Source organism: Papio anubis, chromosome 4 (genome assembly GCF_008728515.1).
Source record: "Papio anubis isolate 15944 chromosome 4, Panubis1.0, whole genome shotgun sequence".
Taxonomy (NCBI): domain Eukaryota; kingdom Metazoa; phylum Chordata; class Mammalia; order Primates; family Cercopithecidae; genus Papio; species Papio anubis.
The window spans coordinates 50739758-50760742 of NC_044979.1; the positions used below are offsets into that span (position 1 = coordinate 50739758).

The 20985-nt window shown below is 40.2% G+C and overlaps 1 protein-coding gene across 1 annotated transcript in view; it reads left to right on the forward strand.

Annotated features, from left to right (window-relative positions):
• The window catches only part of LAMB4 (laminin subunit beta 4), a 110643-nt gene extending 92672 nt beyond the window's left edge, over window positions 1-17971 (forward strand). Inside the window, exons 31-35 of the mRNA XM_021936169.2 lie at window positions 1222-1429; window positions 4485-4623; window positions 7843-8016; window positions 9715-9868; window positions 17341-17971. Of these exons, the coding sequence (XP_021791861.2) occupies window positions 1222-1429; window positions 4485-4623; window positions 7843-8016; window positions 9715-9868; window positions 17341-17480 (815 nt within the window). The 3' untranslated portion in view covers window positions 17481-17971. The remainder of the gene's footprint in view (window positions 1-1221; window positions 1430-4484; window positions 4624-7842; window positions 8017-9714; window positions 9869-17340) is intronic.
• The last annotated feature ends 3014 nt before the right edge of the window (window positions 17972-20985 follow it).

Consider the following 20985-nt stretch of genomic DNA (forward strand, 5'->3'; position numbering starts at 1 on the left):
GAGAGTGACAAATGGCTTTGCTGTAACACAGGGGTATCCAATCTTTTGGCTTCCCTGGGCCACCCTAGAAGAGGAAGAATTGTCTTGAGCCACACATAAAATACACTAACACTAACAATGGCTGATGAGCTAAAAATAAAAATAAAATCACACACAAAAAAATCTCATAATGTTTTAAGAAGGTTTACGAATTTGTGTTGGGCCAAATTCAAAACCGTCCTGGGCCACATGTGGGCCCCGGGCTGTGGGTCAAACAAGCTTGCTCTAACAGTTCATCTTCCACTTTAGTTCTCAATAGGGGCCAAATTTACTTTTCTGGAAAGTAGAGCATGGATGTATTTGAAAGTTTCTTTGGTGGGGCACAGTGGCTCACATCTATAATCCCAGCACTTTGGAAGGCCAAGGTGAGCAGATCATGAGGTCAGGAGATCCAGACCATCCTGGCCAACTAAATAGTTTAGTACAACTATTTTGTACTAAAAATACAAAAAAATTAGCTGGGCATGGTTGTGCGTACCTGTAATCCCAGCTACTCAGGAGGCTGAGGCAGGAGAATCACTCGAACCAGAGGTTGCAGTGAGCCAAGATTGCGCCACCACTGCACTCCAGCCTGGCAACAGAGTGAGATTCTATCTCAAAAAAGAAAAAAAAAAGTTTATTTATAACATGCTATTAACATGTTCCTTTACTCTGTATTGTCTCACTCCAATCCCAGAATAGGCCTTTGAGTCTAGTATCAGGTACAATTACCCAATTACATAGATGACCAAAAATCGTGAGCCTTTTTAATGTCATGGAGGACCAGAATCCAGTTTTGTTTATTTCAAACGCAGTGCTTCTCCAATGTCTCATTCACTGTACTTGAATTTTCATGACAGGTATCTAAACATGTTAACTGCTTTTGAGTATGTACTTATAATAAATCATTCTCAGGGCATTTTGTAGAATACACACAATGTTCCAAATCTGTAGTATTTTGTTTTTCCAGCAAGCACTTGTTCAGCAAGTATTCAGCACTCAGCCAGCAGTGTTTCTTCTAGAGACAAGGGACAGCTGAGGATGAAGAAGAATCTATGGGACACCTACAATCTAATCCCTGTATTCTAGGAACACATAATCAAATCCTAGTGCAGTTGGCTGAGACATCATTGTGGTTATACTTTTAAGATACAGTATTTGTTAAGGAGACATGATTACCTAAAACCCTCCTTCTTATTTAAGAGGAAAACGTGCCTCCAGAAGACATCGAGAAGGTTGCAAATGGTGTACTTGACATTCACCTACCAATTCCATCCCAAAATCTAACGGATGAAGTTAACAAAATACTGAAACTTATGCAACTCTGTAAGGATTACAGGTCAGATGAAAACAGGCTAAGTGAAGAAGCAGATGGAGCCCAAAAGCTTCTGGTGAAGGCTAAAGCAGCTGAGTAAGTACTGTATTAATATTCTTATCTTGCTCTAACAGACCATCTGCTGAAAGTACATCTGGAAAATATTCGCTTAGGGAGCTATAGCATTCAAATGAAATTACCTTCTGAGAGTTCAGTGTCCAAGTTGAGGGCTGAGCTCTCTTTGGAGATACCCCAGGAAGCTGGGTGACTGGGCGGCAGGGTTCAGGGATGCTTTCTTCCTATTTTCTTAGACTCAAAATGCCTTTCCAGTGGCCTGATACCTTTTTATACCAATAAATGTTAAATACTCATTATATGCCAATATTTTAACAGGTGGTTGGAATATTGGTATAGTTTTTCCCTTATTTATATTTGGTATTTTCTACTAAGCAGTACTTTGAAATCAAAATCTTTTTAAAAAGTCTGATAGTTCACTCCCTCAGTACATTCTCAGTAAAAAGATATTAAGTTGTTGCAAAAGTAATTGCAGGTTTTGCCATTGAAAGTAATGGCCAAAACCGCAATTACTTTTGCACCAACCCAATGTAATGATGGGGAACAGAAGAAATGGACACTAGAGTTCCAGGAATACTGCAAGATGAAAATGATATCTATGCTAGACAGAATTAACTAACTCTTGCCTTTTGTCCTATTGACTTAGCCAACCAAAAAAAAAAAAAGTCATGTTGATGTTTTTATGAGCATGGGGTGCTGTGGGTCAGGGTTACAGGATCAGTTAGGTGGTGGCCATCTCAGCACCCCCCATCACTGAGATCTGACCCATTGTCACTGTCTCATCATCCACATGTACAAACGAAGTGCACCAGATTCATCCAAAAGTCCAACTCCTTCCAGGTTTAATATTTAAAACCAGGAAGATTAACTGCATAGCAATTACTTAAGGATTAAGTAGGCCGGGCACGGTGGCTCACGCCTGTAATCCCAGCACTTTGGGAGGCCAAGGCGGGCTGATCACTTGAGATCGGGAGTTCAAGACCAGCCTGACCAACATGGAGAAACCCTGTCTCTACTAAAAATACAAAATTAGCTGAGCATGGTGGCGCATGCCTGTAATCTTAACTACTTGGGAGGCTGAGGAGGAGAATCGCTTGAACTGGGGAGGCGGAGGTTGCAGTGAGCGGAGATGGCGCCATTGCACTCCAGCCTGGGCAACAAGAGCAAAACTCTGTCTCAAAAAAAAAAAAAAAAAAATCAAGTAGTCACACAGCAATTAAAAGTGATACTGATGGGTTGGGTGAAGTGGCTCAGGACTGTAATCCCAGCACGTTGGGAGGCCGAGGCAGGTGGATCACTTGAGGCTAGGAGTTAGAGACCAGCCTGGCCAACATGGTGAAACCCTCTCTACTAAAAATACAAAAATTAGTCAGTATGGTGGCATAAGCCTGTAATCCCAGCTACTCGGAAGGCTGAGGCAGAGAATTGCTTGGACTTGAACCTGGGAGGCAGAGGCTGCAGTGAGCTGAGATCGCACCATTGCACTCTAGCCTGGGTGACAAGAATGAGACGCCATCTCAAAAAATAAAAAAAGGTGATAAAAGATGTTTAATAACAGGTAGAGATTCTTATAGTTCAATGGTAGTGCTTTGTAAAAAGCAGATAACATCCAAACTGAACAGGAAGTTGAAAAAAAAATCAGGTAACAATTTATACATGAAAGAGGATCTGAATTATGAAAATAAAAAATTTTGCTACAATATCCTAACATTTTAAAAGACGGCAAGATTACTGGCTTTTTTCCCCTTCTTACATTTTGTTTTTCTTTTTTGGGTATTTTCTAAATTTGCTATAATAAGCAGTACACTGAAAATCTTTTTCTTTTTTTTTTTTTTTTCCTTTTGAGACAGGGTCTCAATCTGTCATCCAGGCTTTAGTTCTGTGGCACGATCTCAGCTCACTGCAACTTCCACCTCCCGAATTCAAGTGATTCTTAAGCCTCAGCCTCCTGAGTAGCTGGGATTATAGGCATGCACCACCACACCCAACTAATTTTTTGTATTTTTAGTAGAGATGGGGTTTCACTATATTGTCCAGGCTAGTCTCAAAGTCCTGGCTTCAAGCAATGTACCTGCCTCAGCCTCCCAGGTGCTGAGATTACAGGCATGAGCCACCATGCCTGGCCTGCAGTAGTAAATTAAAAATCTAAAGGAAAAAAAGAATATAATAAAAAGATAATGGTGGCAGGGAATAGAAAAAATGGACACCGGTACCCTAGGAATATTACAAAAATGAAATGCTGGTGACAGTGAGATGATGAGGAGGGAAGGCTCCTGAAGTTTAGAAAGGGAAACAGATTACCACTGGGAGGAAAGGATGAGCTGGGTGATAAAGGGAATATTTTGCAATTTAGCTAACTCTACTGTGGGCACACACATTTCTAATGATGCTTCTGCAAAGGTCTATCTGTTATTTCACTCCCTCAGTACATTCTTCTCAAGGTGGTTTTGAGCCCACAGATCTAAGTATTTGGTGATTGTTGACTTGAGGTGAGTTCCTTTCTGCAGAAAGACTATATCACTTGAAATGCTTGTGATTTTAACCTCTGACTGGGCTTCTTAGTGGCTGGAATGTCAGTGAAGCTTAGCTAACTCTGAATAAACAAGCCTGAAAATGCAGGGCCTGTAGTCCTCTCTTTGCTCTCTGTGGGGCCTCTTGACCCTCCCAACCCCCACTCCAATAGAGACTGAGAAAGTGTAGCTCACATTTAAGACATCAGGGAAACTAGAATTCACAGGATAGTTTTTATGTGCAAAGGTTGATAGTTACATCACCCCAAATCTCTCTGCTTATGACAAATCAAAAGAAACAAGACCTGTATCCTTAATTTCCATATTTAACAAAATCTGTGTCTACTGGCTATGAATATATACGTGTGTGGGGTTTTCTTTTGTTGGCATTTAAATATACCTATTTCTCAAAATGAAGACTTCAGCACTTTCTCTTGTTTAAGAGTAATTTAAATTTGCTTAATAATTCAGTAAAGTATTTGGTTGAGTCAAATGAACTCTCTCAAGGTGAAATAAGTGAATAATTATGTGTTTATCTAATCTGATGTGTTAATATCTTACCTTAGGAAAGCAGCAAATGTTCTATTAAATCTTGACAAAACATTGAACCAGTTGCAACAAGCTCAAATCACTCATGGACGGGCAAACTCTACCATTACACAGCTGACTGCCAATATAACAAAAATAAAAAAGAATGTGCTGCAGGTATTTGTCCTCTTTGAAACTAACCTGAAATAGGTTTTGAGGGTAGAAACATCACAGTACTTTTTACGTATGCCAGTGCTATGCTTGCTTTACGAGTCTGATGGGATTATTATGAGGATAAAATAAGATTTGGGTAGTATTATGCATGTATTTAATGTTCTACAGAGCACTTCTCAGCATCGTCGTATTAATTGTGACTAATTCTGGGGTTATACCAAGGCAGGTACTAACACCAGCTTGGAAATGAGGAAACTAAGACTCGGGAAGGTTAGATGATTGCCTAAGGTCACACAGCTAATTAGTGGTAGATATGAGGTCAGAGCATCTCCCTTCTGACACCAGGCAAAGGAACAGACTTTTTAAAAGCTCACAAACCAAAGAAATGAGAGTTCACTGTTGTAAGGGTCTTGTAATTAAACGTGCATGAAATCTCATCAGAGTATCCTAAAACTAAAAAAAAATCTCATCCAAAAGAAATGCTCCATTTGGCCAGGCATGGTCTCTCACACCTGTAATCCAGCACTTTGGTAGGCTGAGGCGAGTGTATCACTTGAGGTCAGGAGTTCAAGACCAGCCGGGCCAACATGGTGAAACCCCATCTCTACGAAACATACAAAAATTAGCCAGGCATGGTGGCGGGCACCTATAATCCCTGCTACTTGGAAGACTGAGGCAGGAGAATCGCTCTTCCCGGAGGCGGAGGTTGCGGTGAGCCGAGATTGCGCCACTGCACTCCAGTCTGGGCAACAGAGTGAGACTCTGTCTCAAAAACAACAACAACAACAACAACAACAACAACAACGAAAAGCAGAAAGCAACAGAACAGGAAGTAATACACCAGGAAATAAAGGGATTGGATAGGAAGAGGTTGCATATATAGGGTAGCAAAAAGGAAGGCCCCAGGATTTCCCCTTCTAGGCATATACTTAGAACAAGGGATAGCAAAACATGACCACAGGCTGTATTGTCTATGGCTCCTTTTGTACTGCAATGACAGAGAGTTAAATATTTGGGATAGAGACTTTATAGGCCACAAAGTATAAAGTATTTACTAGCTGGCCCTTTACAGAAAAAGTTTGCAGGCTGCTGCTCTAGGCAAACCACCACATATGCCCAAAGGTACAGGAAGGGACTTTCATTTCTAAAAATATGGTGAGCCAATATCCTAAGGAACCCTGGTAGTTGAAAAAACACATGAAAATATTAGATTGGCTATTTAGATTTTTTAATGCATAGCTGAATTAGTAAGAAACTTTTGATAGTCTCAGAGGCCAAAAATGACAGGAAAGCATGAATTCAGAGGTAATCAAGCACTAACTTGACAGCAGGCAGCAGGCATCTGCCAATCCCTGGAGCATTAAAGCTTTGGGTTTTAATGGTCCCCATGTATGTAAGACAGAAAGCAAAGGCCGCACAGGAGGCAACAAGATTCTTGCATAGAACTGGGACCCCAAATGGCAAAATCCTTAGTGAAATGTTAAAATCTCTCTGTCTCTCTCTGTCTCTCTTTCTCTCTCTCTCTCTCTCACACACACACGCACACACAGACACACATACAGAGCCAGAGCCAGTAGAAAAACTTGCCCCTGGGTTGGGGAGTAACATCTCCACTAAGATTTGCTAACCACAATTTGTGGCTCCCATACAATTTGGAGGCTAGAATTTACACTACCTGGGTGGCCCTCAAAACCCTAGTATCATTTGAAGTAGCCCTGGGTTGGTAATACTCCCAGATGCCTGATAGAGGCAAACAAAAATCCACTCCAAAGGAATGACCTTAAAACCTAGCCATCAAGAATTTCCCCCAAACATGTAAATACAAATTGCCTCTTTAGATTTTTTTTTTTTTTTTTTTTTTTTTTTTTTGAGATGGAGTCTCACTCTGTCGCCTCAGCTGGAGTGCAGTGACGCAATCTTGGTTCACTGCAACCTCCGCCTCCTGGGTTCAAGCAAGTTTCCTGCCTCAGCCTCCTGAATAGCTGGGATTACAGGCACGTATTACCACGCCCAGCTAATTTTTATAATTTTAGAAAAGACGAGGTTTCACCATGTTGGCCAGGCTGGTCTCGAGCTCCTGACGTCAAGTGGTCCACCTGCCTCGGCCTCCCAAAGTGCTGGGAATACAGGCATGAGCCACTGTGCCCAGGCACAAATTACCTTTAAACAAGAGTCATCAGAAATAATGAACAACAAAATCAGGACACAAGAGACAGAGGATATTACCATTATTGGATACAGAATACAAAATAAGAATGTTTACTATGTTTAAGAAAATCTAAGAAAATATGAAAGTGTGACCAACAAACAAGAGACAAGCGCTAACAACCAGCTATATTTGAAAAATATTTAAATAGGATTTGATATGATCAATATAGACATTGAAATAAGAAACAGGCATAAAGTATTATTACTGTTTGTAAGGGGAAAAAATTAGAAGCCACTTGCACCAGCTGGAGAATAGAAAATACATTGTTATATGTTCAAACAATGGAATGCTTTAAACTGGTAAAAATGAATGAACTAGAGCTATGTAGATTAGCTTAAATGACCTACATAAGCATAATTTTCATAACTTTTCATTTTAGAAAATCAACTTGCAGAAATATACAATACATTTGTATAAGGTGAAAAAATTTAAATACTATATATTGTTAGGAATACTGCATAGGTTGTAGGAAAAAACCTACAGAGATACATGGAATGACAAAAATTAGATTCAAGACAGTGGTTGTCTTTGAGGGGAGAGAGAAGATATAATGGGGAGTGGTACGCTGAGGGCCTTAGTGCATTGTTAGTGTTCTATTCTTAAACTGGCTGGTGGGTACATGGGTATTTGTTATATTTTTTATTTTTTATTTTTTGTTGTTGTTGTTGTTGAAACAAGGTATCTCTTTGTCACCCAGGCTGGAGTGCAGTGGCACAATCATAGCTCACTGCACCCTCAACCTCCTGGGCTCAAGCAATCCTCCTACCTCAGCCTCCTGAGTACTGGGACTACAGGCACACACCCCACACCAGGCTAACGTTGTATTTCTCAGACCCTTTTGAATGTCTGAAATATTTTATTATAACATTTTAAATACATGCAACAGAAAAAGTGAAGGCACTATTTTCTTTTCCTTTACACCCAGCATATTTTTCAAGGGGTTAATATATCATTTATCTTCTTGTTTGTTTCATAAAGAGATTGTCCCTTTCTGGTCTTTAAATCAACAACAGGCTGAAAATCAAACCAGGGAAATGAAGAATGAGCTGGAGTCAGCAAAGCAGCGATCAGGGCTGGAGGATGGACTTGCCCTGCTGCAGACCAAGTTGCAAAGGCATGAAGACCACGCTGTCAATGTGAAAGTTCAGGCTGAATCTGCCCAACACCAGGCTGGGAGTCTTGAGAAGGTCATTAGTTCTACCACTGCCACCAAGAGCAGAAAAACAGAGCTTCTTTGAAAGATAGTCCTTTAACCCCAGATTTTTGTGCCATTTCTCAGCGTTTCCTTTGTGCTGGTCCATGACTCAATGGTATATCTTCGAGGGGATCCTGATACACAAAGGATCTTCTGTCTGTAGATGGCAGAAGTCCCTGGCCAAATCGTGTTGGAGTGTTCCCCGCCACCCCCCATCTCTCTATCCTATTACTCTTAGTGGTGTCCTGGTCAAACAGTCCATAAATCAAATTTGCCCTGAACGTCCAAACTTTCACAATTTATGTGGTTTGTCTGAATTGGATGTATTTGCCCTCTATTCTCATTCAGTCACACAACATATAAAGAAAACAATAAATGAAAGTCACCTGCCAAAGAAAATACATCAATTTACAAAAATCAGAATGAGTTAATTAAACGGTTGTGGAAAGTAGACCATTAATTTAGGTTGCTGAAAAATACATCAATTTACAAAAATCAGAATGAGTTAATTAAACGGTTGTGGAAAGTAGACCATTAATTTAGGTTGCTGAAAGAACCTATCAGCTCATTTTCCTCGCAAGAAATCTTTGGTTGGTTGCATTAATATAGTTGCCTAAACAAAAGAAAAATGTTAGTGTTTTTACAATTGGTCTATTCTCCTGCTTTTAATTCCTAACGTGCTGGGTAAATTTTCCACTGAGAGGAATTGAGAACATTTTCTGTGGAACAGAGATTGAGAAAAGTTCTTTTTTTTTTTTTTTTTTTTTTTTGAGACAGGGTCTCGCTCTGTCACCAGACTGGAATGCAGTGGCTCAATCTCAGCTCACTGCAACCTCTGACTCCCTGGTTCAAGCGATTCTCCTGCCTTAGCCTCCTGAGTAACTGGGATTACAGCCACGCACCACCACGCCCAGCTAATTTTTGCATTTTTAGTAGAGATGGGGTTTCACCATGTTAGCCAGGATGGTCTTGATCTCCTGACCTCGTGATCCACCCGCCTCAGCCTCCTAAAGTGCTGGGATTACAGGCATGAGCAATCACACCCAGCCAAGAAAGGTACTTTCTACTCATCCTGTTCCCACTTCCATATTTCATTTCTGGCTCTGGCCTTTATTCATCTACTTAAGCTTCTATGTTGTCAACACACAAGCTAACCCAAAGATTTCCATTCTATTCAAGGGAGGTCTCCATACTACACTTCTACTTCCCCACCTGCCTCCCTTCCTACCTCATTTCTCTCTCACCTTTTTGCCAACCAAATAACATATCCTTGCTGTTTCTAAATCTTCGTCACTCACTCTGTCCTTCATTTTGCATGTACAACTGATTGACTGAACTGAACCAGAGATTTGTCAAGGATGGGATTGGGTCATTTCTGTCTTCCACATCCTACCTTAACATAGTGCAGAACAACCAGTTGGTGCCTCAGAAATACTTGCCTTAACACGCAATAACAATTGCTATTTTGAACAAAGAAGTTTTATTTTTAATAGAAGATGAGATTTTTTTCAACCTGAAAAAACAAACATGCAAATAAAACTCTGCTGGAAATATCAGAGTGACTCAAGCGTATTGACTGGATTAAGGTTTCCTCTGTATTCCTTCTATGAATGGTATTAGGAGAATCATCATGCATATAGGTACCTGCTTTATACACGTTTTCTCATGATGTGAGTGTTGCTTGTTACAGGAATTTGTTGAGCTGAAAAAACAATATGCTATGCTCCAGCATAAGACAAGCACTACAGGACTAACAAAGGAAACATTAGGAAAAGTTAAACAGCTAAAAGATGCTGCAGAAAAATTGGCTGGAGATACAGAGGACAAGATAAGAAGAATAACAGGTATCTATTCTTTTATCCATCCTGCCAATTTGATAATAACATCCTGGTACTCTACCTTACTAGTAGAATTTATACCAATGTCAGCTTACAGTTTTATCACATGAGTCCACTGAGGAGAAAGAAGTCGAAATTGGTCTTGTGTTTTGGGGACTGTGAAGTTAACAAGCCTCTTGCATGGATTTGCCTAGAAAGGTTAATGAGCATCTGCCTTGCATTAGTCAAAACAAACTGAGATTTCCTTGAAATGCCCTTTGTTGGTTGGGCACAATGGCTCACACCTGTAATCCCAGCACTTTGGGACCCCAAGGCAGGTGGATCACCTGAGGTCAGGAGTTCGATATCACCCTGGCCAACATGGTGAAACACCGTTTCTACTAAAAATACAAAAATTAGCCGGGCATGGTGGTGGGCGCCTGTAGTCTCAGCTACTCAGGAGGCTGAGGCAGAAGAATTGCTTGAACCTGGGAGGCAGAGGTTGTGGTGAGCCAAGATGACGCCACTGCACTCCAGCCTGGGCAACAGAGTAAGACTCCATCTCAAAAAAAAAAATAAGCTTTTTTTTTTCTAACTTTGTTCTCAACTCAACTAGGGGTAAGATGTCTGAAGACATTTTTGCTTGTCGCCCTAGAAGGAACTACTAGCATGTAGTGGGTAGAGGGCAGGGATTTTGCTAAACATCCCACAATGCACAAGACAACTGCCTAAACAAACAGTTATCTTGCCCAGAATGTCAATAGTGCTGAGATTGAGAAACTCTGTTCTAACCTATGTTGTTTATTTTTCCTGTCATGAAAGTAACTCTCGAAAAGAGTCAATATAATCTAGGGCACTAGGTCAGATAGCATATATCTTTGGATAGCAACCCAGAAAGAATCATATTCTGGACAAGGATTTTGATCTAAATGGACATTCTGATGCACACAAAGTGTTGTAAACATAGAATACAGGCTGGGTGCAGTGGCTCACACCTGTAATCCCAACACTTTGCGAGGCTGAGGCAGATGGACTGCTTGAGCCCAGGAGTTTGAGACCAGCCTGGCCAATATGGCAAAACTCTATCTTTGCTAAAAATTAAAAAAATTAGCCAGGCATGGTGGCATATGCCTGTAATCCCAGCTACTTGGGAGGCTGAGACAGGAGAATCACTTGAACCCGGGAGGCGGAGGTTGCAGTGAGCTGAGATCATGCCACTGCACTCCAGCCTGTGCAACAGAGAGAGACTCTGTCTCAAAACAAAATAAAGTAAGAAACATAGAATACATACAATCAGAAACCTAATCAGAATCTTTTTTTACACAATTGATATTTATGATTTTTGGGGGCAATCATCATGTCCTTGATCTCTAACCATCAAGAAATATCAGATGATGATTGTATAGTTACAATATACCCCTGGTTGTATTTATTATCTTCCAAAACTTTAAAACTAGGAGTATAAGTAACTCTCAAAATACTAAAGTAACCAAAACTCCTCACTTATAAATGCCTCTTTTTTTTATTATCAAATGAGTCTTTGGTCTTACAACCACTTATATCATCACTATGACATGAAAAAACTGAAAATGGAACATTAGTATGGGCCAAAGTCAGGAAAAATACATATCAAACTGCTAACATTAGTTATCTCTAGGGAGGCAGTGGGAGTGAAGAAGAAACCACTGCTTCTTGCACTTATATAATTGTTTTTAAAGCAGCAGGCTTGTGGGTAATTTTTTTCATTTTTAATTATTTTCGTTAAAATTTTGTTTTAACTACAAAACACTAAGAAAGATTTAGAAAAACAGATTTTTTTAACCTTGCATTCCATAGACAATACTATGAAAGTCAGTTTTTTTAATCCTAGAATTTGGTCCTTACTATAGGAGCAAAAACATGGGGAGAATATTTCTGTCCTGTTTTTATGTCATATACAAATTGTTTCCACTGATCCCCATTGACCACAGCTTTTATAGTTCTTGAAATTAGATTGGAACTATAAAAGCTACAGAGTTGCTTTTACAGAAGTTGAAGCTACAGAGCTTCTCAGGGAGGTCTAAAATAAGGCATTCTACTGCCTTTTCTCTTTTCCTTTTGAGGCTGTTTTCAGAACTCAGCAAGATAGAAAAATGAGACATTGATTTGGCTGTCTTCCCCATGCTGCCACTTGAGAAGGGGCTGAACCACAAGGCTATGCCTGTTCCCCTCTGTTAGGAAGAGGAGCCTCTGGATCCCAGAATGGAGTCCTTGGCACCAACAATGTTTAGAGAGTGGAGAATGGATTCCAGTCTTCAGCCAGGGTCCTTCCACAGAACTTGGTGTCAGTCTGGGTCCCAGCAAGAAACAGAAAGCATACTTGGGCATAATTTTGGATAAAGTATTTAGAAGTGGAGTTGTCTCAGTCATTCATTCACTGCAGAATAAATTACCCTAAAATGTAATGGCTTAAAATAACCACCATTTCTTTTTTTTCTTTTATACTTTACGTTCTAGGGTACATGTGTACAATGTGCAGGTTTGTTACGTATGTATACATGTGCCATGTTGGTGTGCTGCACCCATTAACTCATCATTTACATTAGGTATATCTCCTAATGCTATCCCTCCCCCCTCCCCCCACCCCACAACAGGCCCCAGTGTGTGATGTTCCCCTTCCTGTGTCCAAGTGTTCTCATTGTTCAATTCCCACCTAGGAGTGACAACATGCAGTGTTTGGTTTTCTGTTCTTGTGATAGTTTGCTCAGAATGATGGTTTCCAGCTGCATCCATGTCCCTACAAAAGACATAAACTCATCCCTTTTTATGGCTGCATAGTATTCCATGGTGTATATGTGCCACATTTTCTTACTCCAGTGTGTCATTGATGGACATTTGAGTTGGTTCCAAGTTTTTGCTATTGTGAATAGTGCCACAATAAACATAGATGTGCATGTGTCTTTATAGCAGCATGATTTATAATCCTTTGGGTATATACCCAGTAATGGGATGGCTGGGTCATATGGTATTTCTAGTTCTAGATCCTTGAGGAATCGCCACACTGTCTTCCACAATGGTTGAACTAGTTTACAGTCCCACCAACAGTGTAAAAGTGTTCCTATTTCTCCACATCCTCTCCAGCACCTGTTGGTTCCTGACTTTTTAATGATCGCCATTCTAACTGGTGTGAGATGGTATCTCATTGTGGTTTTGATTTGCATTTCTTTGATGGCCAGTGATGAAGAGCATTTTTTCATGTGTCTGTTGGCTGCATAAATGTCTTCTTTTGAGAAGTGTCTGTTCATGTCCTTTGCCGACTTTTTGATGGGGTTGTTTGTTTTTTTCTTGTAAATTTGTTTGAGTTCTTTGTAGATTCTGGATATTAGCCGTTTGTCAGATGAGTAGATTGCAAAAATTTTCTCCCATTCTGTAGGTTGCCTGTTCACTCTGATGGTAGTTTCTTTTGCTGTGCAGAAGTTCTTTAGTTTAATTAGATTCCATTTGTCAATTTTGGCTTTTGTTGCCATTGCTTTTGGTGTTTTAGACATGAAGTCCTTGCCCATGCCTATGTCCTGAATGGTATTGCCTAGGTTTTCTTCTAGGGTTTTTATGGATTTAGGTCTAACATTTAAGTCTCTAATCCATCTTGAATTAATTTTTGTATAAGGCATAAGGAAAGGATCCAGTTTCAGCTTTCTACTTATGGCTAGCCAATTTTCCCAGGACCATTTATTAAACAGGGAATCCTTTCCCCATTTCTTGTTTTTGTCAGGTTTGTCAAAGATTAGATGGTTGTAGATGTATGGTATTTCTGAGGGCTCTGTTCTGTTCCATTGGTCTAGATCTCTGTTTTGGTACCAGTACCATGATGTTTTGGTTACTGTAGCCTTGTAGTATAGTTTGAAGTCAGGCAGCATGATGCCTCCAGCTTTGTTCTTTTGGCTTAGGATTGTCTTGGCAATGCGGGCTCTTTTTTGATTCCATATGAACTTTAAAGTAGTTTTTTCCAATTCTGTGAAGAAAGTCATTGGTAGCTTGATGGGGATGGCATTAAATCTATAAATTACCTTGGGCAGTATGGCCATTTTCACGATACTGATTCTTCCTATCCATGAGCATGGAATCTTTTTCCATTTGTTTGTGTCCTCTTTTATTTCATTGAGCAGTGGTTTGTAGTTCTCCTTGAAGAGATCCTTCACATCCCTTGTAAGTTGGATTCCTAGGTATTTTATTCTCTTGGAAGCAATTGTGAATGGGAGTTCACTCATGATTTGGTTCTCTGTTTGTCTGTTATTGGTGTATAAGAATGCTTGTGATTTTTGCACATTGATTTTGTATACTGAGACTTTGCTGAAGTTGCTTATCAGCTTAAGGAGATTTTGGGCTGGGACAATGGGGTTTTCTAAATATACAATCATGTCATCTGCAAACAGGGACAATCTGACTTCCTCTTTTCCTAATTGAATACCCTTTATTTCTTTCTCTTGCCTGATTGCCCTGGCCAGAACTTCCAACACTATGTTGAATAGGAGTGGTGAGAGAGGGCATCCCTGTCTTGTGCCAGTTTTCAAAGGGAATGCTTCCAGTTTTTGCCCATTCAGTATGATGTTGACTGTGGATTTGTCATAAAGAGCTCATACTATTTTGAGATACGTACCATCAATACCAAATTTATGGAGAGTTTTTAGCATGAAGGGCTGTTGAATTTTGTCAAAGGCTTTTTCTGCATCTATTGAGATAATCATGTGGTTTTTGTCTTTGGTTCTGTTTATACACTGGATTACGTTTATTGATTTAAGTATGTTGAACCAGCCTTGCATCCTAAGGATGAAGCCCACCTGATGATGGTGGATAAGCTTTTCGATGTGCTAGTGGATTCGGTTTGCCAGTATTTTATTGAGGATTTTTGCATCCATGTTCATCAGAGATATTGGTCTAAAATTCTCTTTTTTTGTTGTGTCTCTGCCAGGCTTTTGTATCAGGATGATGATGGCCTCATAAAATGAGTTAGGGAGGATTCCCTCTTTTTCTATTGATTGGAATAGTTTCAGAAGGAATGGTACCAGCTCCTCCTTGTACCTCTGGTAGAATTCGGCTGTGAATCCGTCTGGTGCTGGACTTTTTTTGGAATAACCACCATTTCTTACTTTTCCGTGGGTTGCCTGGATGATTCTTTGGCAGGTCTCACCTGGGTTTCTCAAGCAACTGCATTTGGCTGATGGCCTGTTAAGAGCTGGGTGTGGCTGAGATGCTGGCACTCTCTATATGTGGTCTGTTATCCCAGGCTGCTTTACAGCATGATTGTTTCAGGGCACCATAACTTGCTATTGGTCAAAACAATTTACAAAGCCAGCCCAGATTCGGGGGTGTGGGAGTAGGAACAGAGTAAGCAGATTCTACTTCTTGATGGGAAGAACTACAAAGAATGCACAAGAATGAAGGGAACCCACTGAGGCTGTGGAGGTACTTGGTGACTAGCAGCAGTGAGAAGGCATTAGCCTGTCTATACCTGAAGGGGCCAGGGAAACAGGAACATTGCCAGAGCCCTGTGAACACCAGAGTGTTAGGAAAGAGGCCACCCTACAGGAGCCTGAGGGATGGAAGAACTGCCCACACCTCTGTGCTAAACTGGGATGGAGACTACTCACCCTCCCATCCACTGACCATTTGTCGGCACTGTCCATTGGCCATGTGTGAATGAAAGCCAGAGGTCAAGAGAGCCAAGTGCTATCATCCAGGAAGGGTAACTTTCCAGAACACAGATGAGGATGATGAATGGGTCTGGTGCAACCAGCTCAATGATATTAACTTTCCTGGTACAAACAGAGGCCTTTACTTTTCCTTTAGTTCAAATATGGTTTCAATGTCGAATCCCCTTTTCAATCCCAAATGACCTATATTTGAAAGTTTCGGCCAGGTGCGGTGGCTCATGCCTGTAATCCCAGCACTTTGGGAGGCCGAGGTGAGTGGATCACCTGAGGTCGGGAGTTCAAGACCAGCCTGACCAACATGGTGAAACCCCATCTCTACTAAAAGTACAAATTTAGCCAGGTGTGGTGGCATATGCCTGTAATCCCAACTACTCAGGAGGCTGAGGCAGGAGAATCACTTGAACCCGGGAGGTGGAGGTTGCTGTGAGCTGAGATCATGCCATTGCACTCCAGCCTGGGCAACAGGAGCAAAACTCTTTCAAAAAAAAAGAGAGAGAGAGAGAGAGAGAGAAAGGAAGGGAAAGGAAGGGAAAGGAAGGAAGGAGGGAGGGAGGGAGGGAGGGAGGAAGGAAGGAAGGAAGGAAGGAAGGAAGGAAGGAAGGAAGGAAGGAAATGAATCTAGTGACAGAACACTCACCACCTTCCACAGCAGCTCTTTTGTCTTTGAGCAGCCATCCTAGAGAGTTTTTTATATTTAGACAAAATCTTCCTTCACAGAGCTTTACCTGCTAGTTTCCATTTTATTTCCTCAGGATGACAGAGAACACATTTACTCTGCTTTCCTAGGTTGGTCCTTCAGATACTTGAAAACAGCCATGACACATGCCCTGAATCTGCCTTCCTCATATGAAACATCACCAGTTAATTCAATGTTTGTTTACAGGACAGTTTCAAGTATCTTCAGCAATCTGATTCTTTTTTCTAAACACATGTTAGTTTGACAATTACTCCAAACCAACTTGGTATTCATGTGTGATCTGACCAAGTGAAGTGAGACATTTACCTTCCCTCTTCTAGAATTTTTGCAAAAACTCTAATGTCAGAGTTTCTTTGCAAAATGCTGCCTCACATTATTAACTGTAGCTCTCTGTGCATCTTGTATCCACTACTATGGGCTCCTTGTTAAGGTTTACTAGAATTTCCAGATATTTATTGAATGAAGAATATATAAATGAATGTATAGATGGATGGATGGACAGATGGATGGATGGATGGATGGATGGGTGGATGGATGGATGGATGGATGGATGGATGGATGGATCAATGGATTGATGGATGGGTCAATGGATGGGTCGATGGATCAATGGATTGATGGATGGATAGGCGTGAAGCCAACAAAGGCATCACTTAGCTGTTACTGTTCAGAGACTTCAGTATCAGCAGAGAAGAAGAATGAACACATGAAAGTCAGTCTTTTTTTCTGAAAGACTGGAAAACACTAAAGTAAAGAACATGTTTTAAAATGAAGCTAAAATAATAAGAACAAACCTTTGGAAATATAGCACTTCAGCAAGTCCCATCAAGGATGTTATCTGTCTTTTCATTTCTAATGAATTCTAACCAACTACAGCCTCACATTGATAAATGCCTTTAGATATGAAAGTTTTTAGACAAAAATGTCAGTTTGCTCTAATTTATATGAAAACCTTGAGAAACCTGATGAAAATAGATGTTTTATCCATTGACTCAAAACAGAAAACTAAATATATCTTTGAGAGGCGCGCAAATCCCTGTGTTTGGTATAATGTGGATATCCAGGAGGAATCTATCAAATGGAAATGTATCATTTCTTTCGTTTTCTACTTTCAGATTTAGAAAGGAAAATCCAAGATTTGAATCTAAGTAGACAAGCAAAAGCTGATCAACTGAGAATATTGGAAGATCAAGTTGTTGCCATTAAAAATGAAATCATTGAACAAGAAAAAAAATATGCTACGTGCTATAGCTAGGCAGAGTTAAAGTGCAAAAGCTTGTGCCTTTGTTTCTGGTTTCTGATGTACAAGCCCATGGGGCTCTGTTGAACCTGTGAAATACTGAGAATGTCTTCTACCTTCCTTCCCCACAGCCTGTCCTTATTACACACCTGCTCAGTGTGGTTGGAGGTTGAAATGCCACCAGGAAAATGCCACTTCATAATTGAAAGGGGAAAGTAATGAGATTGTCTCTGGTTTCAGAAACCTTTCCTCTTGCCTTCCTTTCTCTTTCCTAACTTAAAAGTAACAGGTTCCATATAACAAGTAGAAATTTAAGTAAGTACTCTACTTACTAATAATCATTTCAGTCAAATAAACCTAAACATTAAATAAATATCTCCAATACTAGGATGGAATACATATGGATGGCATGTACTAGATTGTCCTATATTTTATGTTTATTTGGATTTACTTTTATTTGCAAAACTATTCTTTTGTGAATAAACTGCATAGAATTCAAAATGTAACTTGCTTTTATACCTACTTTCCTACACACTCATTCTCAACCAGGGGATTCTATTTTCCCCAAATGGCACTGGAACAATATTCAAAAAGATAAATATTGAACTACTTCTCCTCATTTATCAGTGGACATTTTTTCTGTAAAATGTGTTCCTTATTTTTAAAAGACTAGCAATCATGTTCTTATTGTTTAGTATAAAAATCATATTGTCTCATTTCAAAATGAGTCTGATTTCACACTAACTTTTTTTGCATGTGTGATTTATAATAGAACAAATTGCTTCTGTTTGTGAAAGCTATCCTTCAGAAAGATTATTTTAAGGGAGTTTGGTTTCACATTTTTGAATAAGAAATAATAAACATCAACACTGACATATGAAAAAGGAAGATCTGCTGGAGCATTTCCATTAAGGACTGACTCATAAAAAAAGGATTTAAAGCCAGGCGTGGTGGCTCATGCCTATAATCTCAGCACTTTGGGATACGGAGGAAGGCAGGTCATCTGAGGTCAGGAGTTCAAGACCAGCCTGGCCAATGTGGCGAAACCTTGTCTCTACTAAAAATACAAAAATTAGCTGGGCATGGTGGTGCACACCTGTAATCCCAGCTACTCGGAGGCTGAGGCAGGAAAATAGCTTAAATCCAGGAGGAAGAGGTTGCAGTGAGCCGAGATCAGGCCACTGCACTCCAGCCTGGGTGGCAGAGCAAGATTCTGTCTCAAAAAAAAAAAAAAAAAAAAAAAAAAGGATATAAAAATTCAACAAAAGAGCTTTAGAATTATACATTAATTTGAAAACTCTTAAAATGTAGGCTGTTAAAAAAAGTTGCAGAATCTATTTCCCTAGAGATCCTGAAGAATAGAAAAAAACTTTTCTACAGGAAGGACCACCCTAGAAAGCTCTCTTGAAGTATATAATTACAATGGTTCACATATCCAGCACTGAGACTTTTTCAAACCTCCACCAATTAATGGTGCATAAAATAACCCAGAGTCTAAAAATGCAGCTGTCACCAAGTCTACATTCTTTCCTCCACAGCTGAGGGTGGAACACACCCCAGCTTTCCCATCAGGATACTGACTTTCAACTTATTACAAATAATAGACAATTTTACAAGCATGGTTTCTTTGTTTGCAATAGCAACATTCAATTGTTCTTCCTTTTCAGTGATCAGAGACAATACAAGTAACAGGCCAGGGGGTGTGGGAATGGTTAAAGAGAGAATGGTTTCTATCTGCTGACTGGGAGAACTAGCTATTGAGTTCTAAAGAAGCAGAAAAATCCCCAGCTGTTAGAAAAGCACACTTATCTGGGGAATCAAGTGAAAAGGCAAGACAAACTCATCACCTAAGGAGGTCCTTGGGCATTGCAGTTTGATGATGGTAGGAAGTATGTGATATACCCTGAAAAGATTGCATACTGCAATTGTATATGGTTGTGCTTTTTTCTTTCTTTCTTTCTTTCTTTTTTTTTTTTTTTCCCAAGACATAGTCTTGCTCTGTCACCCCTGCTGGAGTGCAATTGTACCGTCTCAGCTCACTGCAACCTCTACCTCCCAGGTTCAAGTGATTCTCCTACCTCAGACTCCCAAGTAGGTGGGACTATAGGTGCGTGCCACCACACCTGGCTAATTTTTGTATTTTTTTTAGTGGAGACAGTGTTTCACTATGTTGGCCAGGCTGCTCTTGAACTCCTGACCTAGTGATCCACCCACTTCGGCTTCCTGAAGTGCTGGGATTACAGGCATGAGCCACTGCGCCCGGCCTATGGTTGTGCTTTCTAGATGTTAGTGTTTAAAATAATAAGCTTTGGCCAGGCGCAGTGGCTCATGCCTGTAAGCCCAGCACTTTGGGAGGCCAAGGCGGGCAGATCACCTGAGGTCAGGAGTTCGAGACCAGCCTGGCCAACATGGTGAAACCCTGTCTCTGATAAAAATACAAAAATTAGCCAGGCACAGAGGGGGGTGCCTATAAACCTAGCTACCTGGGAGGCTGAGGCATGAGAATCGCTTGATCCTGGGAGGCAGAGTCCTTGCAGAGAGCCGAGACTGTGCCACTGCACTCCAGCCTGGGCAACAGAGTGAGACTCCGTATATTTAAAATAAATAATAAATATATATAAAATAAAATAATAAGCTTTAGTTATCTAAAAAAATCTATATATGTGAAAAATCTCATTCCTCAGTAACGCCAGATAAATCATTCTAACTTCTATTACTTGCTGTATCAGTTGTTCAAAATGTGATCTATGCTAGATTCAGTGAAACAGTATCTCTTTACATTGTAAAGTATTAACAGTTTGACAGTGTGTATCATGATCTATTATAAAACTCAGTAATTCCACTGTGGAAACTGTATGTTAAGAAAATAATCTTATAGATGGAGGGAAAAGCTTTGTGCCTAAATCATTGAAGCACACCTTATATTAAAAATGCAAAGAAGCTAAGTAACTAACAATAAACCAGTTAAACATTAGGATTTTACCAGTCTGAGTTCTTGGATGCAATCACTGAAAACCAGCAGTAGCTTAAGCAGGAAAGGAATTTATTCAAAAGATATCTGACAGCATACAAAAAGAAATGGCTGGAGAAAATGTAACTAAGGACAATTATGCATCTGGCAATATTCCCAAGACCACACCTCAGTACACTCAGGCCAATGCTGGCCTCCCTGGACACTCGCCACCATCCCAGTGACTTGCAACTGTCTCTGCATCTTGTGTCACTCTCTCACTACTCAGCATTCCTGGGAGAAGTAATCCAGTTGGCCGGGCCTCCTCATGTGCCCTGGGTACCATATTGACTAAGTAGAGAGAATATCTATTCCCTTTGACTTTGGTAGTAGAAGGGGAGTTTTTCCTCCATCCATCTTTGGAATCCTCCAAGATAGGAAGGATTTTGATGCCAGGTATCAAAAAAATTACAAATTTCTATTAAACGTAATCAATATGAATAAAGTCCATCCCTTTGACTTCCAAATATCATAATACATTCTTCATCCCATTTCCCCCCCTCCTTTTTT